The 27,484-nt window shown below is 39.7% G+C and overlaps 1 protein-coding gene across 13 annotated transcripts in view; it reads right to left on the bottom strand.

Annotated features, from left to right (window-relative positions):
• CLASP1 (cytoplasmic linker associated protein 1) overlaps positions 1-27,484 on the bottom strand; it is a 178,113-nt gene that overhangs the window by 54,157 nt on the left and 96,472 nt on the right. For 2 of the 13 annotated variants that reach the window (XM_014939521.1, XM_014939528.1), the window contains exons 20-26: positions 20,822-20,929; positions 19,290-19,316; positions 17,406-17,573; positions 11,426-11,533; positions 7,274-7,336; positions 3,282-3,385; positions 785-808 (exon numbers count right to left, since the gene is read on the bottom strand). In XM_014939521.1, coding sequence (XP_014795007.1) covers positions 785-808; positions 3,282-3,385; positions 7,274-7,336; positions 11,426-11,533; positions 17,406-17,573; positions 19,290-19,316; positions 20,822-20,929 — 602 coding nt within the window. The remainder of the gene's footprint in view (positions 1-784; positions 809-3,281; positions 3,386-7,273; positions 7,337-11,425; positions 11,534-17,405; positions 17,574-19,289; positions 19,317-20,821; positions 20,930-27,484) is intronic. The other 11 variants (XM_014939537.1, XM_014939558.1, XM_014939567.1 and 8 more) reach the window with 7 other exon arrangements.

The raw sequence follows: 27,484 nt of genomic DNA, 5'->3' as shown, positions 1-27,484 counted from the left end.
TACCTCTCACAGTACAGCAAGACAGATCCCATTGAGTTCAATGAGATTATTGGAGTGACTAAGGGGAGCAGGGGCTGCCTTCCCCAGCATGAAAGTGAGATAGTTATGCCCACTGGAATTAGCTACTGGTAGTGAAATCAGATGTTGTTTGGTCAATAATGGTCAGTTTCATTGTTACAGATTCTATGATGATACAACCTCTACTTCAAGAAAAAAAAAAAAAAGATAAGGAAGAAAGAGCTGAAGGAATCTGTGCTGGCATGCACGGTCACTTTTATATTGATAATGAAGTGACTCTAGAAATGCACTGGGATACAGGAGATGACAATTTCTCTGTTAGTTTGGGCTAGGATTTTTCTAGAGGCTACTAAGGGAGTTGAGTACCCAAACAGCGCTCATTTCCATAGCACGGCATTAGATTATCTAATTCTCTTAGGTACATCTTTGACAACCTTAGTCCTCACAGAAGAGAAATTAGAATAATTATGGTAGCAAAACAAATTGCATACTATACTGCAAAACAAACTCTTAAATGAGCCGTAACAGAACAGGATTTATAAAATATAGGCAATCTTTTTCCGATACATTCTAAAGCCTTTGCTACAGAATTCCTTCCAATGTCCAGTCCTGCAGTTCTTGGCCTCGTGAAGCCAGCAGTGTTTTGCTTCCACTAAGACTGCAGGACTGAAGCCCAGAGATTAACTCAAGTGCAGTATCATGGGCGTTAGCAACAGAGTGGGGAAAGTTGGAAAGTAGAAATAAAAAGTCAAGAAAGCACTAGTACCTTGCTCCTGGAGTCTCCTAACAGCTGTAGGCAGGAAAATATTGAAGGGTGGGAAAAAGCATAGAGAATTATGTCAGAAGCTTATGTAGGGTTTGTTTTTGCAACAAAAATGTATAGCAAATGTGTCTTAGCAAATTAAAAAAAAATAATACAGTTTACGCAAAATAAAAGTGGGTATAATAACGCCTGACTATTTCCTAACTGCTGCACTGCTTATATATCCTACAATTTCCATTAGGGAGCCTGGAAGTGAGATTATCTGTTAAATAAGTTTTTTAATGATAGATCTATATACAGTACCTCTTTGCTTACTTTTCAGAAACGCTGCTCTGGAAGATACCAGAGTTTTTGATAATGATTTATTTCCCCACACATTATCAGTAGCATTTGATTTCAGAGTCTTGGAAAGAAATTCTGATGTCAGGAAACCACTATCTACAGTACAGCACATTTAATCTACTTCACTTAACCAAGTTCTCTTTCAACTCACAGTTCTTATACCACACTTTTTTTGAAGCTTAGATTCTTTCAAGACCCCCTGGCTGGTATCCCTGACTTAAAAGTCTTACTTAATGCTAAAGTTTCCATCACCCTTTGAGCTCCTCTGACAGATCCCAGCACTGATTCCCAGTATAGACACTGTGGGTTTAGACCAAGTCCAGCTCTCAAACAGAAGCAGTGGATCCATTGGGAATTGTACACAGGGAGTAGAGGTCACAAAATGACCCACTGGATTTTGTTTAAGCTGAGTATTTGGCTAAAGCCATCTTCGGAGAAGTGTTTTTTATTTCCTACTACAGGGAAAAGAATATTCCTCTGTAAACAAGGCTGCTGGGTAAAAGCTGGCATCACATTACTCTCTCAAAAGGAACCTGAGCAGAGTTTGCAAATTGCCTGTTGTGAGAAGACAACCAAGAACAAATTGAGATAGTGGGAAAGAAGGGGACAAGACTGCATTGCATTCCCTAAAGTCATACAAATTCAGATTGATCAACCAAGTCAGCAGCAGCACTTAGTTTCCTGCTAGACTTAAGGATTTCTCCTTTAGGTGTTCAACCTTTTAAGATTTTAACTTTGCAGTATAATGTTATTTAGTTTAAAAGAGTGAAATATTTAAAAGGGAACTCTGTAAGTCTAGCTGAAGATTAAGTCACGCCAAGGAGATCTCAGTGATCAGCAGTAAAGTGAAACACTGTGACCCTCTCTCCCCCTCAGGAAACCTATATTCAGCAAGGGCTCGTGTTCAGGGACATGTTCATTCACACAGATAAACCATCACCTGTAATTATGCCCTGAACTGCTCTGGTGGTAAATTTGAGATGCTGAGACCAGAAATTGGATCACAAGCTGTTGTATTTGGTAATGAAAATGTCCACTAATGATTCAGTCCACTAAATGCAACAGTGCCATCTATTATACACCCATGCATTATTCACAAATACTTTTTAACAGAAAGGTAGATTTTGTAAAAAATGACATTTCTCTAGGAGTACGCTAATAATCATCTAGAAATGGAGGTGACATGAGCTGGGTGATAATCAACATAAAAAGGAAAGTGTTATCCATCCCCAGAGAAAGTTGAACTAGGAAATGGAGAAAGGGCATTATCACAAACTCTGGGGACATGGTTCATTCTCCATAAAGAGAGATCAGTGATATCAGTCTCAAGATACATCAGGAAATCCTCCCCTCAGTTCAGGTCCAGAGCTGCAGAAGACTCAAGGATACCCAGCTAATGCTGTAGAATAATTGCTCCTGGCTCTAAACATCCTCTCCCTGCCAAATACTCAAGGTAAATCCAAAGGCTTATCTTAACACTTGTCTTCTGAAGAGCAGAAAATACTTTATGGGTTCTGGCTGAGAGATACTATGGTACAGTAAGATTACACAGGACAATAAAATTTTTAAAAATGACAATAAATTTATACTTGGAAACATACTGAAGCAAACTAGACACATACACTTCAACTTAACCACATGAGATGATACTGACTGCAGGCAAACCAAGTTATGAGCTGATCCTAGTATCCAGCCGGGTGCAAACAGCACAGGGCAGGAACTTGTCAAATTCCCAGTTCTTGTTGAAATCTGATCAGGAATCGACACTAAGAAAACACTGTGTTTTTCTGACAAAGTCTTCATGCAGGTGATGGGAGTGATGGAAATCCCTGACCCCACGAGTGCTGAGCACCCCCCCAGTGTCGCATTTGTCCTCTGACAGCCAAGTGGAAGACAAACAGCTGATTGAACCCATCCTGCAGCTCCAGCACCAAGCCACAGTCATCTGTTTGATAGCAACTGTGGAGAACTAACATGGAATAAGGAAACAAATATTTCTGCCAATATACCCAAAGACACAACAGCAAAAGGTAACTAACTCTACAGCATCAGACACTGGCACAATCAGAACAAAGCTATTTAGAAAGAGGAGAACGTACGTACAGGTAACTTTAAGCCACTTTCCGGTGTCGGAAGCATTTTGTATTTTTCCTCTTACCAGTGCATCAGCCACAGCAGCCTCCAGATCTGTGCTTGTGCTCAGGACTCGCATGGTATTCACAGAAGCAGGCATCCTGCCTGGCTGCCCGAGTCCAAACCGGTCTGCACAAAAGACAACATTGAAAGGGAGTGTTAAATGAATTCACATTCATTTGGAATCCTAATCAGGTGCCCGAGCAGCTTTCCCCACGGGCTCTGGGAACTCGCAGTGCTTTTCCATTAAACACTCTTTTATCCACAGCTCTAGAGAGTTTGCCATTAGAGTAAGAAATAAACTATTGTTTGCTGGGCCTCAGAGACAATTTTGGATCCTCAGGGCAAAGTTTTAATATTTTTTATTTTTTTTTAAGCTGGGATGCAGAGTATCTATTTTGTGTTTATTTTCAAACAGAAGTGGTTTCAAAGTTTTATTTTAATGTCAGAGGCAGACATGCTGGTCCCAATCTGGGACTCTCAGAAATCAAGAGAAAGCTTCTCATTAACTTGAGAGACAGAATCGTGCCCAGCCTCAGAAGATGTTAATGCCAGAGCACTCATCCATCCTGCAGCTTTGTCTCAGGCAAGGATGTGAGATCAGCAGCACCAGATTATTTTATGTCTCAAGGCTTGATTAACCAGTAGAACATCCCCCTCAGCCTCACAGTATAAAGAAAAGGTTTATTATTTTCTTGTGAAGTTCTGTTACTGTTCCTGAGAAGCAGTTTAAATGCCATTTAAAAGCTCTATGATATATCAAAATTGAATTTTTTTTAATCAAACAATATAATTGTTCTCACTTTGAATTTGATGGCAAAGCTCTCAATGGCATCCAGAAAAACAGGATTGTGTTGAAAATGCCATTTACATACCTTATACTAATTAGTTTACTTTATCATTTGCCCCGTCTACCAAAAAAAAGTTACTGCAATTAGTTTCTTTGGGCAAATGCCAAATTCAGAAATCCATGCCAGCAGGAATATGAGATAATCAGGGACTACCACAGGCCAGGCTCTGGCAGCGCAGTCCTCCTCCATGGGAGTAGATCAGATACCATGTTGCTGGGATCCTGACTCCGGTCTATAAGCAGCAAGATTGGTTTTGGCACTGTTTTTTGTTTCCATGTGGGCTCATCTTTGCTTAAGAAATGGGAACATCCCTCCTGGGACATACTTTACACCTCCGTTCCCTGCACCCACATGTGCCAATAAGAGTTTTGCCAGCAACTTCAATGGTGCATGAACCCATATAATAGACCTTCAGCTGATCCACACTGGAGGCAGTCATCAAGCAGCACGAGAGAGGGATCAAGTTACACAGGTCTTTTATTAGTTAATCTATATTTAATTTAATAAGGAAATATACTGTTTATCAAAATGTGTAACTATATCATGGATTTCCACAAGGCTGATATTCAGTAGCTTACTGTATTTTTTTCGGAAAACACTGCGCTTGTCACAAAACTTCATTGTTTTCTTCTTTAAAAAATACTGCACTGAAATATCTTTTAAGGAATTAGCTCACACTGACATGCATAATTTAAATCAGACTGAAGTCTGCCAGTCTACTGTCCTAATTCCAAAGCTTTACCTGAGCGTGTCAGAGATTAAGCTGCTGAGGGGAAATAGGGAAGATTTTTAAAATCTGAAGTATTTTGAGAAAATAAAAACAACCCACCCTCAAGACTAGTATTTATTTCAAATAGAAGTGTTATCTATTAAAATTACTGTTTCTCAGAATTATGTGCCCAGACAAGACATTTCTGATTTACAACAAAAGCACATTTTCTACAAAACACATTACAAGGGGAAAAAAAATAAACAAACTTATTAGAACTACTGCCAAAAAGTAATCAAATCATGACATTTCACAAAGAAATAAAAGTTGTATGTGTTATTACTATCCCCTTTTTTAATGCACATGGGTTGAAGAATAATTTCAAATATTTAGGTGAAACAGTACTGCAACCCTAAAATGGAAAGGTCTGTACACTCTTAATAGAAGCACAGAGAAGATGATAACGCATTAGGCCTGATTGAAACTAAAGTCACTACTACAGAGATATACACTACAAAGATGTACAGAAGACAAGTATTTTCATATGAGCAAGTGATATCTGGTACAGTACAAGGGCTGTAAACGTTGAGGCAAGTTCCAGACTCAGTTTTGTATTTAAACCCAACTCAGTAACGTTACTCAAGTGTTACTGAGAGCAGAATTTGACTTTAACTTTTGAAATAACATAGCATCAAAAAAAAATACCACTATCATTTGTTTTCACGTTAATTTAGCATTACATTAGAAAAGGGAAGATAGTTTGGTTTTTTAAAAAAATGAAGAACAGAATGACAAAGTAATTCAGTTGTAGTTCAGTTTAAATACCCAGCATAAAGAAACAAAATGGAGCTTTTTTTAACAAATTAAGTACAGTGTGGCATGCTGGCTTTGATCTGTCTCCATGGCTATCAGGAATTTTCTGAAATACTTCTTTCAGTGATCTTTAAATTTGTAACACTCAAGTCACTCCGGGCTTCTCCCCAGGACGCTGCTGCCATACCTGAGCGCAGAAGGTCAGACCTTTGGAGAGACCTCAGTATATCTCTAATATGGGGCTGGGAAGACATTTGGCTCCAGGAGAAACCAGTACAGGCAAGCCCAGTGCTACTGGGCAAGAAATAAGCAGAGTATGCTCCAGCCACATACCCCTGTCTCCCTGGCTAGGTTCATTATACTTGTTACAAATTTGATTAAAATTCCCAACCACCATTTTCAGCCCAATTTTTAAGGAGATTTTGGCCGCCTTTATGACACAGGTAACTGTATAGAATTTGATTATGCTTTGTACCAAACCACAGGACCCAAGCATAAAGGGGACTATCACAGGAAGTTGAGTGCAAACAAAGCTTAAATCTGTACTACAGTTGAGGAATTTTAAATATTTTCAATTATTTTTGTTAAATTCAAATTGGTACTTGGAAAAATGCCAGTCAAATCAGCTTGCATCATTTCTGCCAAGCAACCTGATAAGGGAAATGTTTGAAAGTTTTAGTTAAGTGACAGCCATTTAACTAGACTTAAGACAAACAGTATTTTTCACTCCCTATGTAAAGGGGCTTAATTAAATAACTTTCAGAATCACTAAATCCTTATGCAATTTTAGCCTCCAAGAAAACATTAAAGCCCATATCTTCTACATCACCTTTGTCCCAACAATTAAGTCTCTATTTTCCCAGAGCTAGCAGCCCTCATTCATTTCTTTTTAAGACTCCCAGTGAGATATCCTGATTTCAAAGGGAGTTACAAGGTTCTCCACAACTGTGAATCCAGCACAGGGGTGGGAAAGAAACAACTGGAATCTACAGATTTTTCTCATACGTAAGCATTATTCTCCTGATGCAAAGCCCTATGAAATTAAGGGAATAATTTTTTTCAACATCTTCCATGTACTTTGGACAAGGCCTTCAGAATTAAATGAAGGATGGATCAGCATGTGTTATGCTCCAAAGTTCATTTTGAAAGCTCATCAGGTGCTTAATTCTTGCTGCTCTTGTGTATTTTGGAGAGGATCCCACAAAGAATTTCAATTAACAGAGACAGGAGTCCAGAATATTTAGTAATAAATGGGATCAAACCCACTGGGATCCGGTTGTAGGCATTGGGAACTGCTACACTGCCAAAGAGAAGATATAAACAGAAGCTGCAAGTACTCTGCATCAGTCAGGATTTAGCCCATGCCTCACAACTGATCCAATTTACAGGAGAATTGAGAAAGCCCTGGATCACCCTTTGTTCAAACACTGTTCACAATGTTCCTAAAATACATAAAATTAAAAACATCCAATAAATGACATTCAAAACAAAAAGCCACGTTGCACAAAAACAGAACAGAAAGCCCCCCCAGCGGTGAGAAGCACATGCCAAGTGCTGGCTGATGCACATGACGGCAAATGTTAAGATGGTGTAAAACAAGACTACGTATAAAGAAGCAGATTCATGCAGTTAGCGCTTGTTCACCTGACTGCCCAACAGAATCAGCAGTGGAGAGAGCACTAGTGGACCTGGAATGACGTCGAGAAGCTGCAAGTAGAAGGAATGGCAACACCCACAGGATTAACACACATTGAACCCGAGACAGAAAATGCCACAATCCGAAGGGGATGCGTGTGACCGCTACCGGTCAAGGTGTCTCATAGTGACGGGGAAATGAGGCTGTGTATGGATGCAGAACAGATAGAGTGCAAGCCCCACAGCGACGCCTCCGTCTGGAGCTTCCCCCCATGACCGTAAACACGATGCAGGACAAAACTCATTTTGTAAGAGTCCCAAACCCAGTGCAATTCAGCAAAAAAAAAAAACACCCCAGTGCACATCAGTCACGTTCCAGACCCACAGATCTGGAAGACGGCCATCACGAGAACGTGGAGCACGTAACCACAGAGCAGGATTTAGATGTGTCTGATCTAAACCCCAAAGTGAAGCCATGACGATGGTTAGGAACTGTGCTTGCAGGTATTTTTCCACAACATTCTAGCCTTAGAACGTTAACAAAGGGAATGAGTAACCACAGAAGTAGAAAGAGTCATACAGGGAGGTCAGGTCTTTGGGTTGGGTTTTTTCCCCCCCAAGTAAACACATGTACACACATATCGTTGCTACTACCAAAAGTCTCTTGCTTTTAACAAATTTTGCATACATGTTTGTTGAATCTAAGTGCGTACATGCACAGATAGTCTGAATTCACACATCATACACCTGTCTGGAATGAGACCACATGTATACAAATTGTTAATAGCAGCGGAGAACACACAGTAGCAGAAGAGCTGGAGCCAAATATAGCTCCCGCTTCAACTCCCAGTTGTCAGCAGCACATGAATTGCAAAATGCCTTTGGAGAAGTTTTTCAGTTCTTGGATTCAGCAAAAAGGTGACTTCTTTATGAAAGCAAATGGAAAGCTGGTGCAGGCATTTCCAAATTATAGAAATTTAGCTTTTCTAAAGAGGTTTTCCCTGTGTCTAGCAATGACATGCTCAGCTAGCTCAAAGCAACTGACCCAAGAAACCAACGGACTGCTCATTTGAGCAATTCATCACCACAGACTCACTGAAGGCCTTGTTGCTTTAACACCATTACTAGTACTGTCAAGAAATTGAAAAAATAAAGCAGAATCACCTTCTAATACAAATAGGCTTTGTCAATTATGCATATACATGTGCAGTAGAAAAACTGTAAGTCTTTTGTTTAAGGCAAAGCATTCATAAACACAAATACTAATATCATAAAATAGAAATCAGCAAAGTAAGAAAAATAAAAATTTAAGTCTTTTCCCAGCTGTGAGAGCTTGCCTAAAAGCTATACAGAATATGCAATGTGGTCTTTAACTATGGAGAGCACATGCATTTATTCAAGAGAACAATCCCACTGGCACCATAAGTAACTCATGAAAGATTTGCAGGGTCAGTGCAGGATTACGGACTGAACCTCACAATTAAGATTCTGAGCTCGCACTTGCTTTCTCCTGAGCCATCCGCTGTGCCCCTGTGGACGTCACTGCAAGATCAAGGCCCACGAAGAAGCAGGAATAACAATTAAAAAAAAAAAAAAAAAATCCCATCTCTGCAAGGAAGCTTGAGTGAACCTCTTCACTGGGGTTTCCTAACTTGGGAAGCGAGGCATTTGGTGCACAGACATGCATCCCTGCACAGCAGCCCCGAAACAAAGCACTGCAGTTTGCAAGGTCAGGATGTCAGCGTTGACATTGACCATGATACCATTAAATGCAAGAATCCTGTCATTTCCATATAGCTAGCTGAAGTATAATTCACTAATATACAACTTAATCTTTATGAGCAAAACCAGATCATGCACAGCAGGATTATATTATCTTAGCATTAATGTACGATTAAACTAGGTTCTAGAAATACCATAATAGAATCATACTGTTTTGCTTAAATTGACATAGAAATTTCTGTCAGGTGAATTACACACTACATAATTAACAAGTTCGTGAACATGATCGAGTTTAAAGCATTTCATTGAAAACACAAGAAAAAAAAGACAATAGGATAACAAGCATATTGGGTTACTGTTACATTGATATTTCCTCCCCACCTTGCTTTAATGACTTTTAATAACAATGTATTTATCTTCAGGTAATTAAATATCATTAGTGAAAAATGAAATTACCTTCTCCCCACAATAAAGTTGGTTACAACCAGTGTAATAGACATCTGTAACTAAAACTTCATATTCAGTGTAGGAGTCAGACTCAGTGGGGGTGGTGTTGTACCAAACTCACACCAACTGATTCTGGTACATTGCATTTATTTTTCAGAAAAAGGGCTCAAGGCAGTATTACTGTTAACACATTTTCACTAAAATGAAACACAGCACAATAACACAGAACACTGATGAGTTAACCCTAATATAAGCTTGATTAAACACTTCTACTTTGGAGAAAATCGTCCATAACTGAAGCTAAACAGGTAACTAAAAATGAGTTGCAGTTGCGTATCTACAGTTCTTTTGTGGCTCAGGTATTAAATCAGCTTTATTTAATCAATAAAAAGTTCATTTTAAAGAGCTATGAGCCAAGTTCTGAGTGTTAAGTTGAACTCCCACTTTTCACCAAAATTTGAGATATAGATAAAGCAAAGATTATTTTATAGACCACTCCAGTTCAAAATGTTAAATCAGCTTTATTTAATCAATAAAAAGTTCATTTTAAAGAGCTATGAGCCAAGTTCTGAGTGTTAAGTTGAACTCCCACTTTTCACCAAAATTTGAGATATAGATAAAGCAAAGATTATTTTATAGACCACTACAGTTCAAAATAATAAAGTTTTGAACCCCAAAGCCTCTCTAATATTAACTTGATGATTCCACTCTACAGCATTGAAATCAGTAAGAATTTTGCCAATGATTTCATATGGATGAAGACAACGAGCCTCTTTACTGAGAGTGTTTGAAACAGAGATGAATAACCAAACCAATAATAACAACAGCTATGTGAGTTTAAAAGATTATTTAAAGTACAGAATATTAGTCCTTAGAACCAAACAGAAAAATTTTGCCCATCTGTCCATATTTTTTATAACTTTTTCTTACTATTGTGCTAAAGTTGCAGAATTAAGTCCAGAGTGCTATATTCCACTTATACACTATTTCATATACCTGTATGGCATCACTGTGTGCAAAACAGATCCTGTAATGATGTTCTTCAGCATTGATGAAATTTGTAAGTTTTTTTCTCACTTTTAATGATGTTCTTCAGCATTGATGAAATTTGTAAGAGCTTTTTTCTCACTTTTAACACCACATGCACAGCTATGAAATTACTACATAAATGAGGGGGGCAGGGAGATCAACTACATTTCATTATGTCTGAGATGACAAACAAATCTCTCATACAAGCAAATGTATTTGGTTGAATATATGATATGGTATTTGATCAGAAACATTAACTATCCTGCTGTTTTCAGCCTTGTGCAGAAAAAAAATTCTGCATGTGGTAAGAGTAATGAGATTTTCTATTTGTACTGTACACTTAGGCTGCACGATAACGATGCTCATGTGCAACCTCAACATTTCCATGATTTTAGGCTGCTTGAAAATGTTTCCTACAAAGTGGCGTGTGCAACTTGTTAATTAACGATTGACAACGTCATGTAAAATCTCTACAAAATAGAGGCTCTACATCTATTGGAGGACTTAGTATAGAAATGATATATATACTGTTGTTGTATCTAGCTGTAAGAAAATCAGATCATGAATACTGAGAGTCACTCAACAACAGGCTACGATGATACTGACTACTACGCTGTGACCTAGAAAATAGAGGCTTGCTCTCCCACAGATTTCCATCGGCGCTGTGAAGCACAGCAGCCCCATAAAAGCTGATTTAATGAAACTAAAAATTTTTAAAAGTTCAAACTAAACTATTTTCCTACTAACAGTGAAACGCTGAGAACCAGAATTGAAGCATGCATAAGAAAACAGGAGGGAAATAGGTTTGGAAGCGGGGAGTGTGTCAGGAATCCAACAGAGGAGAGGAAACAAGCTCATTCCACCTGGCAGTGTCTTGAAAGGGCAATCAGAACACGGGAAAAGGAGGAAAAAGAAAAAAAAAAAAAAAAGACCCTTAAAGCTCCAATGCCTACATGTACTCACCAAGTGGAGGAAAGCCCCGAGCAGGGCTTGTATCTCGACTGCTCTCACGGCTGGTATCACGGCTGCACCCCTGACTCATGCTGGGTCGGGGGATACGACTGCTCCGTGCTAGCATGCAGCATGGAGAGTTTCAGAGAAGGTGAACAAGTTTAATGAGGACAGAAAGCTCAAAGTCAAGTCACATTTCTGTTAGTTACGGTAATTATTACATTAGTAATTATAATTTGCAGCAGCCCGCTCAGGCTCTTTACAAACCAACTACCTTACACGCTGAGCTGTGTTTGTGATGTGAAATTTCAGCAGCATTAAATGTCTCGTTGACAGTCTGCCTTTTTCTTAAGTAATCCAAGTTTTGTTATTCAAGTAGAGCAGGAATCTTCAATCATTTAGGGGAGCTCTACTGTTACAAAACATGCAAAACAGATGAGGCTGAAAGAAACCCTTCTGGAATATCTTTTCCTTAGTTACAAGATAAACATCCTTCTGGAACAGAACACAGCGTTTTTAAACCAGGTCAAATTTTTTAGAAGTAGTCAGAGTACCAATATGTGATTTTTACATAGATTTGCCTTTCACAAGGATAGTTTTGCCAAGAACAAATACGCTACAGAAAAAAAAAAAAAAGGTGTATTGTACAGACTTGCAGAGATACTTTTCTCCAATGAAAGGTACTGGGGAAAAAAGCATTTAGAACCTGAGTAACTGAGTGTCAAGTTAAAATGATTTTCTATCAGCAGCAGCTTCAGAGCTTAACAGATGCTACCTAACTTCTCCTCAAACATGTCTAAAACCTTGTATTTATGGTTTTATATGCACAGATTGAGACATATGCACACTTAAGGGGAGCTTTAAACTATATTCTTTACTTTGACAAAACCCTACATCAACAAGGCTCTTATCTTTGGTTGAGGGCTATCAAGTGCTCAATTTTCCACAGCCTAATAAGGCTCACGCCTACCAGCTGTGTCATGGGAACTCATCATATGCACACTCTTCATCTGGCCAAATGCAAAGTACAAGACAGAAGATGAAGCTGCTTTCATAGCACAAATAATCCCACTGACTTTAGCTGAAGTTTTTTCCAAGTAGGAAAAACAGAGCTAGACCTTTAGAAGGTTGTTTAACATCAAGAATTTGAATTTTATGATTTTATAAAATGAGCAATTTAGGTATTTAAAACTGGATTACTTCTCTGCATTCTGTGTCATTTTGTTATGAGAGATGTTTGCAGAAAGTTATTTAATAAGCTTTATGCCCAGTAGATAATGTAATGTTTTCTTTGGGAAAAGAATAGTAGTTAATCGTCTGAGTCTACCTTGAAGAATTTAATGACTAAAGAGGGATCTCCTTTGCTGTTTTGAAAAGGCAGTAGCATATATTAAGTGTTCATGAAACGCCTTTAAAGATTTTTTTCTTGCACAAAGTCTAATCTCCCAGCTTTGATGACAATGTAGCAGAGGCACATACACATAACATGAACATGCTTTATACTAATATTTTAACAGTGTCCTTGCATTTATAAAAATAGTGCATGCTTCAGAATATATATATTCTTATATTGGTTTGTGTACTGAACTTAAATGCCTAGACTCAAGCTAATAAACTTCCCCTACAGCATCTCTGTGGGCTCATAGACACTGAATCTATCAGTATCCTTTCAAGCGAAACAGTACAGAACAAAATAGAAACCTTCATATTTAGCCTTTAAAATTCAAATATAGACTACTGCCAGATTGTTGATTTGTCAAATCCCTCCCAGCTTTGCAAAACGCAGCTCATATATTTCAGATGAATTAATGGTTCTGATGGTTGACCTTTGATGTTAGACAATACAAGATGAGTTACTGAGCAAGTTGATTAGATCACCATAGTGTCTAAAACTTCTGAGTTAGATGGTGTTATAATAAATAAAACATAAGATGAACTGGATGAAATTAGGGTCCATGAGTACAACAATCCCACCTCAGATATAAAAGGAAAAAAGCTGACAGGTGAACTACAGGTGAAAGTAACACTCTAAAGTCTTCCACACAAATACTTGCTTGAAACCGAGGGCTCTGTAGAAGCAAACTTCTCATTCTTGGGTCTCATGCTTATATGTAAATAATGGCAGCCTTCACATCAGGTTTGCACAAGCACTTGTTTCTCTTAAGTAGAGAAGATCTGTCTGTATATTTTCTGTATATTTTCTATAATACAACCCAACTAAAACTAGTAAAAGCTCTTTAGAGAGGGAGAGATGTGAATGATTAAAAAAAAATATCTGAAGGATACACACTGTACGTTCTCCTTCCATAACAGCTAACAGCAGCAGCACGAAGTATGAAGAAAATGCACTTTAACTGGATGAGAACAAACCAGTACAATAATGCTGCAGATGAAGCACAATATTGACTGCACAAACAGAGCAGCCAAAAACAAACACTGGGTTCTTCATGAGTAATGGCCAAACAAAGAATTGCATGTTACTGGATACAGATACAAAACAAGGAGGGAAAAAAAAAAAAAAAGAATGGATTGAAAAGAACTGAATGATGAGTCTGTTGTGGACTCCCAGGCACCTGCCCCACATTTTTCCTGCTGTGTTGTGTAGGCAAGATTGGATATCAGCTGTTCAGAGTATTTCCTTTGGGCACTGCCAGCAGTAAGGGCCAGTGGTGTTGTCATTTAGATGAGTCTCTCGTACTGTCACAGCCTATCTTTGCAGTGCAGGCAGCAGAGAGGACAGACATAAGTCTTAATTTCAGAATTCCCACCCCCAAAAGTCAAACAGAAATTAGGTAAATGAGTCGCAAAATTGATTAAAAGGAATAGGCGGGATGAAAGCAGACAAGTGTGCCCACAGCCAGCTCTGGACAGAGAGCCTAGGACAGGAGAAGGTTGGCTTGTTTTCAATAAAATCCCAACTTTCTTGATGTGTCCCATATATCTAAGTTTTACCAATTTCATCTGGAAAGGCAAAGCATTTGGATAGGGTTCACGCCATTATTAAAACACACTATTAGGCTGTCTTACACAAGTGGAACCCAACAGATGCAAATGACACCAGCAGAACCTGATAGTGCCCGTTTACCAGTCTACCACTTGGAAGAAACCTGTATTTCATTAGGGTGTGACTTTTAATGATACTTAAGTGGACTCTAAAAATCAGCAGACACTTCCTTTACATTAATACAAGCATTTTAAAGAGCCTGTAAATGCTGCCAAAGCAGGCAAAGGAAAGCTCTGCAGTGCGGTACGCCCAGTAGATGCAAGTCAAGAACTGCCTTCAGCTTTCCAGTACGTATACACAGCATAACCCCACCAGGAAGAGTGCTGCTGCACGACACTGATAGCCAGCTGTGCCTGCACCACTGTCATTCTCCAAACAATCTCAAACCTCTCACTCCCTTCAGATCCAACTTTACCAAACGATCTGACGAGCATCCAATGGAATTAATTTCAAGCAGATAAACTTTCAATCCATGGGAAATGGACATCACCTTTTTTGAGGACATCTCCTTCAAGAGGCCCAAAGAACAGCTCAAGATTAAGTGGACTATACTCTTCCTTCCCCAAGAGGGTACCACCACTAAGAAATCTCCACTGAGAAGACAGCAAAAGGCAAGCTTAAATCTGGAAAGAGCCACGTAGCAGTGCCATACAGGTGACCATGCAGAACCTCAGCGTGGCAAGTGTGCCTCATTGTGCTGCCTCTTGGGAAAACAACGTACTTCTTGAAGGTTTCCAGCACACATAAGGAACATACCTCATGGATACCTGTGGTCCTGATGCAAACCTAAGCTAACAGCAAGGTACTGCATCCACATGCAGAGGCTCTATTAGCTCACCACTGTCCCAGAGGGGCCTCAAAAACTCCAGTGGATGGTTCCTGTAATGAAGCCCAACTGCATGCAGGGACCCACACTCTGTGTGCTTCACCTTGCACACACAGCATTGGTCTGGCTACAAATTCCAGTCACCTCTGCAAAAATCATACACAAGTCAATGGCTGAGTTCTGAACAGGATCCAGGAACTCCCCATCTCTAACAGCCTCATCTGCACAATGTTTCAACATCTGCTGCACTGCAACGTGACCACAGACTTGAGATGTTTCAGCCCATTGGATAAGCTCATGTGTATCAAATACATAAATAATCCCACAAAACCAAAAGTATTGCATGTATATTTGATGTTATACGTGTGCTCTAGCACCATCTTCAATCAGACTGTGAAACGTGTATCAACATATTTAGGACTGAGGTGAGTGGGAGTCTATTTAATGAAATGAATCAATGAAAAAAAGCGTCAAAGAAAGGCACTGCAGCAACACAATAAGAAAGCATAAAATACTGTTAGCTACTATGTTACAAAGTAATAAATATAATGGAATAATGGTATAAAGATGACAGCTCCAAAGCTATCTCCATCTCAGCCAATATTCCCATTTTCAAGATCCAATGAAGACACAGTTTCTGTAACTGAGTGCTAAAGGCACAAGCGTTAGATCCTCCTGCTCCCACAACAGCCTGAAAGAACAGGCTTGGACCACCAACTGTGGGGTGCAGAAGATGGGTGGAAAGCACACATCTGATAGATCTGTCAGAGCTCTCTCCCACTCCCAAAGAACACATACTGACTGTTCACAGGGAACAGAGCAACAAGGCAACAAATCACACTTTCAAAAGAATTCAAGGCTCCCATAATATACCTGAAAGCAGGCAACCCAAGAGTGAGGATTTTACACACTGCAATTTCCCTTCAGATGCTCAAAGACTGTTTCAAATCAGACCACATAATGTGATGATCAGCTTAAGCATATGTGATGGTCCTATCCATCATTCTTTGTTTCCTCCTAAAAAACAATGTTCTTCTGCAGAGCAATAGCAGAACAATTACTGGGAGGCACTTTACACTTTAAAGCAACAAACAGAAAAGCACAATTAATACAGAGGCCATAAAATAGATCAGACACGAGAAGAACATCAAATTTGGAAAAACAATCACAATGAACATGCAATATTACTTATGAATCAGAACAGCATATGCACTCAGATGCTTTGAATTCATTTCAATATACTTGAAGAATGAATGAGATACTTCTCTGTTAACAACATTCTCAATAGAAAAGTAATTTAAATTTAAAATACAATCGCTAAAGCAATAGTAAAAAAATTAATTGACAACAATAGGACTATTTCAATCCATTTAAACCTGCTACTAAATTCTTTGGAGATACAAAATAATTTAGTAACAGTATTATTTAAAGTGGTCTCCCTCTATGTAAGCTTCAAACTTATGAAAACATTTCGCTTTAAAAAATGAAACCAATATTCACATGTTCAGACAGTATACTGAATACCTTTTCACTTCAATTCAGATAGAAAAAAAAGCTTATATATAATGAAGCTTACTCACCCAACTTAAAAAAAATGAGTCTGCTGATAAATTTGAAAATATAAACTATTACAGAATATTTACATAACAGTCACTGAGACAAGACTATTGGAAGCAGAACAGTTAAAGCATAAGTCTAAAACACCGTCTAAGAAAGTAGCTCCAAGATATTAAGGATGAGAGAAGCAAACCATTTAACCTACAAAATTTCCAAAATAATCCAGGAAGGTGCTCTTTGCCCTTGATTCTACCTGACTGTAAAGATTGCTCAACTCATTTTAGGACTTAGCCGTTAATGCCAAATGAGGTGTTTTTGCTGTGATGGTTATTCACGACAACTATTTTTGCTGCCTCATCTAATAACATCATTCCTGTTGAATTTCAAACAGAAGACATCTCATGTCATCTTTAGGCCTACTTTGAAGCTATAGCTCAATCTGGAAAATTAAAATTACTCCTCTACAAACCCCAATCACATTAACTTGCCAGCTGAAAAACTCAGAAGACCACCAAGTAAGACATCAACACTTAGCTTCCTAGTCAACAGGAGAGCCCCTCCTTCGAGCACGCCGGTCAGCATGTCACTGCAGTGACTATTCTTACCTAGTCCTATTCTGTTGGGACTTGTCTCTCGACTGCATCCCTGGCTCCGAGGGATCTTGGTGCGCTTCTCTGAAGATGATGGCACTGGCTGGACTCTGGATGTTCCACCGCTCAGGCCACCATAGGCGCTTCCTAACAGCTTACCCGGAGAACTAGAGCGGCTACCAGCTAGAAGAGAACCAGAAATAAGGAAAGAAAACAATTAAAAACTCACAAGATTTTAAATGCTTTTACAGCAAAACTGGAACACAATCAACTCTAAGAATTTGATCCAAAGGACTCAGAAAACTAATGTAAGTGTTCTCCATGGGCTTTTGAGGAAGACTGAGGAAAGCCCATGCACAATAAACACTGACATTGTGAACCCTGCCTGCATGGATTGTGCTGCCCAGCTGGGATCAAGACCAAAGCAGACACTGTGGTGTGTGAATGCCCCAGCTGGCTTTACTCCAGTTTGCAGAGGTGCCAGGAGCAGCCTTGCTGCAGCAACATGGAATTCACAGGCTGCTTCACCTCCTCAAAGCAACACAAATTAGCCTGTGCTGCAGCAAGCCAGCTTCTGGCACAGGATGCCTGATGCGAGATGGCTCAGGCATCTTCACGCTACACTGCAGTGGTGGCATTGCTTTCCTGCAATAATTCAGTGAAGGAAATTTTTTTTTTAAAATACCATCTCAACAGCAGCAGATCAGCACAATAAAGGGTAAATTGAGTAAGCCTGTCATATCTTTAGAGATGCTGGCTTACTTGGGTTTGACTGATTAAAGATAAACTATTTAGTTATTTTTCAGCTAGAGAAAATTTTTAGCCAGTTAAGTACTTGGCTTATTTTATTTTTCCTGGTCTGTTTGGATAGTCCATGGCAAGTTTACATTTCTTCTAAGCCATGTTGTCTGCGAGACAGTCTACTAACCAAGATTTATTTACATTCCAGTGGCAGTAGATATTTCTATCTGAAATAGCCTTGCTAACTCAATGAGCTGAATGATACTTTCTTCTGTGGATCTTAATTTGCTAAGTTGTCTGAAAATTAAGTAATGCTAGCTTAAAGGTAACCACAGAGAACCATGAAAGTAACAGATTCAAGACTCTTTTTTGCTTCTTCAGGTATATATAAGTCCCTGAAAATATTCTGCTGATATTACCATTCCTGACATTCAATTTGTGTATTACAATAGCGAAGAAAACTATATTTGATAAGGTTACAAGAACATACTCGGATAAGCTCACATTCAGAACCAATAATCATGTTGGTTTCTTTCTGAAAAGTATCTACACATCTCACAGAAATTTAAGTCCCAAATATTATTGCAACCAGCAAGAGTTAAAAACTGTTCTTCTGTGTTGATTTAAGAAGATATGCACTTCTATTAATCTGATGGACAATACCATAAACACGTGTAGTTTTAACTTACTTCCCCCTCCAATTTCTTGGCCAAAACCATTTTGAAACAATCAAATTATATACTCCCACGTTGTTCGTGGTGCTGGCTCTCCCTTCACCACCCCAAAGTGAGAATACGTGTGACGGATGCCAGTCTCAGACCCAGCACCCATGCCCTGAGAGCCAATACTCCTCTCAGTTACACTGCCACAACCTTGCCTGTGCCAGCAGGGTTGCGCTGAAGCAACTGGAAGAAGAATTTAGCCCCTGGGGTTTAAGTGGCAGCAATGAGCCAGCTTCAATATGCAGAATGTATGCTTACCACATCTGATCACTATGAGAAAGCAAAATCACTTGCCATCCACATTTGGATTTATGACTTTAAGAAAATGCTTTTGAAGTCTCATAGTTAGGAGAGAGTGAGGGAAGCTAAAAGCTCAGCAGTTAAAAAATGTGACGGAAATAACGTGAGAAAGCAAGAAAGGGAAAACATGTCTTACCACCAGCAGGATTAGCTGATCTGGATCCTTGATTATGAAGGCAGACCAAAGGACAGGCAAAAAGTGGATTAAAAGACAGCAAGACAATACAGCGTTCAGCATGCGGTTTATGCTATACACAATACAGACAGATTTATTCACAAACATGTCACTCTGAAAGCCTCTGCAGAATGCAGTGAGTTAACGAGCGGATGTGACTAACAATTTCTTAAGGTTGATCAGCTTCTTTACTAAATGTCAACAAACACTCTAAGAACCCAAGTTCTGCTCTAAATTATACCCCAGCCCAGCCTGCAAAATTGCAACAGGGTTATCCACTGTGTGGGTGGGCATGGAGAATTTGGTCCTGTGACCATATTATATTTGAATTCATAACGTATTTCATGCAATGTTTGGCTTAAAGGATAAAGATCACACCCAGTTGGGCTAAGCTGGAATCAGGATTCAGCAAACTAGACCAAGGGAGCAGGCTCAGATGTGATCATCCTCAAGCTTTGTAAGACCATTTTTGTAAAAATGAAGTCCATAATCTTTGAAACCTTTGGATACTCAACTACCCTGTAAACACTTCTGAGACTTGTCCCATCTGATCATTTTTCACTGAACCAAGTTCAGGAAAAAAGGTGATTTCTGGGTTTGGATCAGTTTTAGGTTCAAAACCAAAGAAATCAATTTAGATCAGCAAACCAAAGCCCAAATTCCTTCATGACCTCAATGTAAAGATTTCTATTTGGCCCCACCCTGAATATAATACTTCTCTCTTCAGCTCTCCCAAGCCTAACACAATGCTATAAACTGCTTCCCCATCCCTCCAGCATGACAGAGCAAAGCAACGAGAGCATGAACAGAGAAGAGCTTTTAAATAGGGGTACAAAGCATGACAAGTCCTCAGAACATAGAGGTCTTTCCACAATCCCCACCTCCTCTTACCCACAACCTTGAAGGTCCTCAAAATATGAGTGGCTTTCTCCCTCCCCCCAATTCATTTTAAAGTTTGAGTGGCAAAATTTTCTTTAGATACACATGCAGCAGCTCCTAGGGGAAAACCCTGCCTTGCCAGGAAGCCAGGGCATGCATGTGTCATGTGAATCAGAGAGCACAATCATCTCCCCAGTATCTACACAAAATAAGGCAATGTTCTATTTCAAATTGATGCCAAATAACATTAACTTTAGACAGGTTACACATTACACATACATAAATACAGTCACATAAGGAGGAGAAGCTTTGCAGGGCAAGACCCCAGGACAGCAGTCAGCTACAGTGACAGAAGGTGCCTCAGTAGGACCCAGGGCAAGCTACTCAGTCCTACACATCACAGCAACATGAAATTCTGCTGCACAACTGGTAAAAAAAGGCAGCAGCTAAGCACTCAGCAAGAGTACACAGTGGCCAAGTGGGGATTCGTTTTGTTATGTGTCCAAATGTTATTAGCAGAAGTGAGCCCAATCCTCAGCTGATGCTACTACAGGTCAAGAGAAACGTATTAATAACTATTTGTCCTGCTCCCCCAGAAATAAAACACTTCTTACGCTGGGACTGGGAAACTACTTTAGCCCGGCTGCGGCCTCGGGTATCAGCAGGCATCGAGGTGACGCTTGTGGCACTGCCAGAGCTCTGTCTCCTTGTACGAATCCGACCTGGAGGAATGCAAAGACAATCAGACTGTCAATAGGTTTCTTCCAAAGGCAGCAGCAGTGCCTACCACGCTGCTCTATGCTTGCAGGGTTGCTATACACACAATTAACCAGGGGACAAAACAAAAATTTTACAGGGAGAGGCAACATCTGTCATTAGACTGGCTGAGACACGGGGCAGGGAGTGGAAACAGTCACAAGTTCACAAGTGCGAAAACTTCTCTGCTTTCTGTAATGCTATCAGCCAGTAGAATTAAAAAAAAATATTACCTCTCTACAGCTTTTGCTTCTGTTCTATAGTAGCTTCTTTACAAAGGATCGACAACAAAAATTTCAGTCCCCTAAATGCTGCTTCCTATATCAAATTACTACTTTCTGACAAGGCGATCACTCTTTTGGAGACGGGTGTGACAGATGCCCCCACGAATTCCACCACTGGGATTTCCAGTTAGCAGTGCGGTGCTTTATACCCCACTCTAGATGTGCAGGCTGGCACCCACTCCTGCAAGAGTCTGTCAACGCAGCCTGACTAGGCTTTTATTTCAGGCTTATTGAGGTTTCCCTGCTGTTTACAGATGCCTCATATTTATCCCGAGATCAGTGTAACTTTACTTGTAATGTAGAGTCCCATTTAACACAATCAACGTTCTGGAAAAAGGATTCTGTGTGTCTCTAGTTAAGTGGAGATCAGATATAAAGTCTCAAAGTGTTCTTGGTCCTTCTTCTGTCCTTTCCTCATGAAAAAGCCACAGAAATTTGAGCTAGAAAAGCTTACAGGGTCATCAGTTCATCCCCTTCTTGGGCAGGACTGTTTCCTACAGAATGTTCTTTCCAGTGCTAAGCTCCAATTATCTGTCTCTAGTTAATGGGAAAGAAATGATAATTAAGAGCAACACAAAGAAAGCCTACATTAGCACTTTTCAACAACTCAGTTCTCAGCCAAATCCGAAGCTGTTTCTCAGGACTAATGCCAGTGCTACCCTGCATTCAGAGGATGACTTCAAGTTTCAGGCACAATAATAAAAGAAAAAAAAACCACAAGAGGTAAGAGAAGAGTCTAGACAACTGCACCCACCCATAGATTTTCATCTCCTGCCCTTTGTCACCACCATATGCATACAGAGAAATATGAACAAGGAGATACACACTTCCCACTCCCCCCCCAAAATGTCACTTCACAGAAGATACACATGCAGGACAAGACAATGGTAAGCAGCCCAGGCTGAATGGATTGAGAGCTCTGTTCTTCTCCAAGCTCTCAAAATATTCATACCATGGTCTGCAAGTTTCTGATAGACACAAAGTGATAAGGAGATGTTTGACTTGGAGAAGAAAGCCTAGACTTGTTTGCAAGGGAAAAAGCCTTGGAGACAGCGGTACCTCAGACCTCTCCACCAGCATCTAGTGTTAAAATAGCTCAGTAAGCAAGATAGAGATCTTTGTTCAAACACTTGTTTGTAGACAAGACATAGAAGAAATAACTAGCATAAAACTGGGAAAATACAAACGAACCACTTTTTAACAACTGGCCCAACTAAACAAGCTGTGAGCACATCCACATCTGTCCAGGCACGAAACTGGCTGATAAGGTCCTCTTACCACCAGCAAGGCTGCAGATCTCCTCTGCTCCAGGACATTATCTGTCCCTGACAAATGGTGAGCCTGATGCACAACCCAGAGAGAGCTATAACTAGCATAAAACTGGGAAAATACAAACAAACCACTTTTTAACAACTGGCTCAACTAAACAAGCTGTGAGCACGTCCGCATCTGTCCAGGCTTGAAACTGGCTGATAAGGTCCTCTTACCACCAGCAAGGCTGCAGATCTCCTCTGCTCCAGGACATTATCTGTCCCTGACAAATGGTGAGCCTGATGCACAACCCAGAGAGAGCTCCATAGCTCTTTGCTGGCTTCCTTCCTTCCTTCCCTTCCCTCACAAGTTTGGCACACACGTAGCGACACACAGATGAGTGGAGCCACTGTGTGACTTAGCGCAAGGTGGGTGCTCCCAAACCCCACTGCAGGCGTGTGTGGGGAATGAGGCAGAAGAAACTCACACTCTTGTCAGAAGCCTTAAAACTGAAACTAAACTAAACTGAACTAAAGGGTCAAACTTAACTAACGTATGATTATGAGCAGGATTAGAAATAGAGAGCTTGTCCCCTGTTTTGAAAGCCCCGAGAGCCAGTGGACAGACTCCTACCAACTTCAGTAGTTTCTGAATGAATGAAAGCCCAGGAGCAAGATTCTGCTTCCTTTTGGTCTGGTAGATTTGCAAACTGATTTTGTCCTCACAGGTGTCAGAGAGAGCAACATGAGATGAAGAGCTGCCCTTGCACAGCAGAAACAGAGTCCCAACACTGATACAGGTCTTCCCATCGTTCCAAAAAGGCTGACAAGCGATTGAACTAACACTGCGCTGGACTTGCATTGTGCACTTTGCAAAGCAGAAACAGAGTCCCAACACTGATACATCGTTCCAAAAAGGCTGACAAGCGATTGAACTAATGCTGCGCTGGACTTGCATTGTGCAAAGAACAGGAATAGCAGAAACTAGAAGTATATGACACAAAAGTGATGCTATGATACAGCACAATAACAGTTCACCCTGGGAGTACTTTATTATTTGACGTTCCAAAAAGGCTGACAAGCGATTGAACTAATGCTGCGCTGGACTTGCATTGTGCAAAGAACAGGAATAGCAGAAACTAGAAGTATATGACACAAAAGTGATGCTATGATACAGCACAACAAAGAACAGGAATAGCAGAAACTAGAAGTACATGACACAAAAGTGATGTTATGATACAAATACTGGACAGCACACCGTATGATTATGAGCAGGATTAGAAATAGAGAGCTTGTCCCCTGTTTTGAAAGCCCCGAGAGCCAGTGGACAGACTCCTACCAACTTCAGTAGTTTCTGAATGAATGAAAGCCCAGGAGCAAGATTCTGCTTCCTTTTGGTCTGGTAGATTTGCAAACTGATTTTGTCCTCACAGGTGTCAGAGAGAGCAACATGAGATGAAGAGCTGCCCTTGCACAGCAGAAACAGAGTCCCAACACTGATACATCGTTCCAAAAAGGCTGACAAGCGATTGAACTAATGCTGCGCTGGACTTGCATTGTGCAAAGAACAGGAATAGCAGAAACTAGAAGTATATGACACAAAAGTGATGCTATGATACAGCACAATAACAGTTCACCCTGGGAGTACTTTATTATTTGAAGTTCATGGGATGAAGTAAAACATAAGGGCAAAAAAACCCCTCTCAAATTGAAGATCAAATTCTTCACACAGTTACAACAAAAAAAGTGCCATCTGATGTCAGTTATATATGTGTTCCCTGACGTATTAATCGTTCATATACTTTCCAAAGTTTTAGAAGTTCATGGGATGAAGTAAAACATAAGGGAAAAAAAAAAAACCTCTCAAATTGAAGGTCAAATTCTTCACACAGTTACAAGGAAAAAGTGCCATCTAATGTCAGTTATATGTGTTCCCTGACGTATGAATTGTTAATATACTTTCCAAAGTTTTGTTTTCTGAGCTTTAAAAACTATGTATTTGTTATTTCATACAAGTAACTAATCTTACTAGTGGCATTTTTCTGAGCTTTAAAAACTATGTATTTGTTTTTTCATACAGGTAACTAATCTTACTTGCGGCATAAAAATGGTTCAAAAATAAGTGACTCAAAGCTACTCTTCAAGAAAAAATTTAAGACTCTAAGTTGTTCCTATTCAAATAGAGTTTTTAGCTGTAAAACAAAAAATTATTAATTTGAACTCAAAATTGCTTTAGGTAAATCTGTATGGGATAAAAAAAATGGGAGAGGGATCTGGAGTGTTTCATATGTTAATTGATCTTCACACACATGCAGAACTTTTAAATTAGTTTTATGATATCCAAAACCTATTTGCTTTATAGTAATGTAAGATGAATCAACATTTGTCTGACTTGAAAATCTCAAAATTTTTAATATATATTATACCACGTACAGCATGTATAAGTTCATCTATACAATACAAACATCTCTGCTCCATTTCCTTAAGGATTTCATCTGCAAGTCATTTGCACACAGGACTATTTGTGTGGCTTCTACCCCAGACAGAAAAAATAATTTCAAGAAAGACTAAGTAACATATCAAATAAGTTATTCAGACTTTGTTGTTGTTGTTAAACTCTAGCAAACACTTCCCCTCCCAAAACCTCTTTGCTGTCAAGTGGGTTCGTTTCCATATCTAGTTCAAACTGCAGATGTAGCAATTCGTATTTCATAACCATTATTTTTCTGCTCCTCTTAAAATAATTACTGCATCCTGACAAGAGCAGCACAGCAAAGGAAAATATAAAGATTGCCCCAACTAGTTTCCAAAAACCATAAAATCTTTCCAGAAAAAAGTCCTTGATCTAAATTTGACATGTGACACGTCACTGTTGGTACAGAAAATGTTTTGAAAGACTCAGTAGAAAAGCTTTGTGTTAAGAAACCATTTGTGGGGGGTTTGGTTTTATTTTTTAAAGTTATTGTCAATTTTTACAACAATCAATGGATCAGAATCAACCTTTAAATGTCTAACATATGTCTAAAACTAGAAAAGTGGTGGCGTTTTCTTTTTAAAAGGAACAAGAAAAGGAAGATTCTATGATAGTGTTTTTGCGTTACAAGAGGCTTCACCCAGCAGTGTGGTTCTGAGCTCCTCTGGGAGGACACTGCAGAGCCTCCATCCCCAGCACCCAGAACAGACCCAGCCTTTGAGAGCCCCAGTCTGTATGTTACACTGAAGAAAATGGCTTTCAAGTAGTCTAGAAATGGTCTATAAGAGCTCCACAGCTGAGTCTAACCAGATCCGTGCTAAGAATAATGATACCTACACAACCACATAAATTACATATGGAAGTACTGGGATGGTAATGGTCTCTCGTCTCTCTATGGATCAAGTTAATGCATTTAGATTACTCAGCACTGGGTTTTATCCCCTGCTTGGAGGAAAACATTCCTGAAAGAGCCTCTAGGACTCCCCCCTTATCTGTTTGAAGGCTACATGATATGTGGACATCTGTGAGACGTGCACACATCGATTGAAAACATGCTTTACGTATAAATCTGTAAACAACTTTTTACAATAAGCACAGTATGGTTTCCATGCATATTTAGCAGATGTCCAACCTTATACTAGTGTAAGACCTGGTTCTGCACCATAATTTCCCCTGGGAATCACTTGACCCTTAGTGGAAACCATCAGTATAGGTTGCCTCTCGGTTTTGCATAAGAATTCCCTCCAAGGCAGAGGGTTGAGGGAACAATAGTGGCACCACTTTGCTCTACACCAACAAGCACAGGCAAATCAAGTCAGCACTTGCAAAGGGATGGACCAAGAGAACAAAGAAACCTACCACCTTAGCATTTCCATTTAAGATATCACATTCAGTCAAACTTGAATTGTTCCTTGTTCTTGAGGTCAAGGAAAAGCTTTAAGGCAGAGAAAGAAAACAGCAATGGTGATTTCATAAACCTTGTGTCACTCCCAAAGCCTGTGCTAAGGCTCAAGATGTCCAAATGAACTTAGGGTCAAAATAAAAAAAGCAGTCTGTTATCTGAAAACTGTAATATACCAGATGCTCCCAAAGCCTGTGCTAAGGCTCAAGATGTTCAAATGAACTTAGGCTCAAAAAAAAAAAGCAGTCTGCTATCTGAAAACTATAATATACCAGATTTTATTTCCTTTCTGGTAAATAATAAAAACTATTGAAAATTGTGCCACTGACTCTGGAAACTGCTGATTTTGATTTAAACTTGCCATTTTTGGGACAATCCAGCATTTATGCTTTCCTCCTTTTGGGAAACACTTGTCTGAAGGGTTTCTCTTTATGCTTATTTTGAAAACAGTCAACTGCATAACAGAAATGCTCCAAACCATTCTTCTGTACTGAAAAGTCAGCATTATGCACCTTTTTAAAATACTTTTTGAAAAGTTGGGCATAGCACTAGCTGTGAAGTCCTGATCAAGACTATAGATATAAGCACTAGCTGTGAAGTCCTGATCAAGACTACTAAGGTTTAGATCTTACAAGCTTTCTCCCTGCCAAGCTCTTAATGAAGTTCAAGAGATAGCCGTATATGAAGGGTCTGGGTAATCAAGATGTAGCTGTGCACTACAAGAAGACACAGCCTCACAGCACGCAGAAGACCTGCACAGATTTAAGTGGTATACAGACATATGCTGCCTTTCCATAAGGAAGTGCATTTTAACGGCATTTGTCAATTAGGATGACACTACTTGAAACCAAAGGACTGATACTTGGCTCTTAACTTGTCTTGCCACTGGCGTAACCCACTCTATCTTGCTCCTGTTTTGAGATGTCTGGCTCAAACACAAAACACTGAGGAGAACTGAGGGCAAAGCAGATGGGAACTGCCAAGTTCACACAATGCTGGCTCCCAGCTGAGGGGAAGGTGCAGAACTGTAGCTACAGAAAGCCATGATGGGAACCAGACTGCAGATTTAACATCAAGCTGAACCACACAAAAAAACACTGGGATTTGTTCTT

Source organism: Calidris pugnax, unplaced genomic scaffold (genome assembly GCF_001431845.1).
Source record: "Calidris pugnax isolate Ruff unplaced genomic scaffold, ASM143184v1 scaffold21, whole genome shotgun sequence".
NCBI classification, from domain to species: Eukaryota; Metazoa; Chordata; class Aves; order Charadriiformes; family Scolopacidae; genus Calidris; species Calidris pugnax.
The sequence above is the reverse complement of the archived record's forward strand: the minus strand, read 5'-3'. Positions and strand labels throughout refer to the sequence as shown.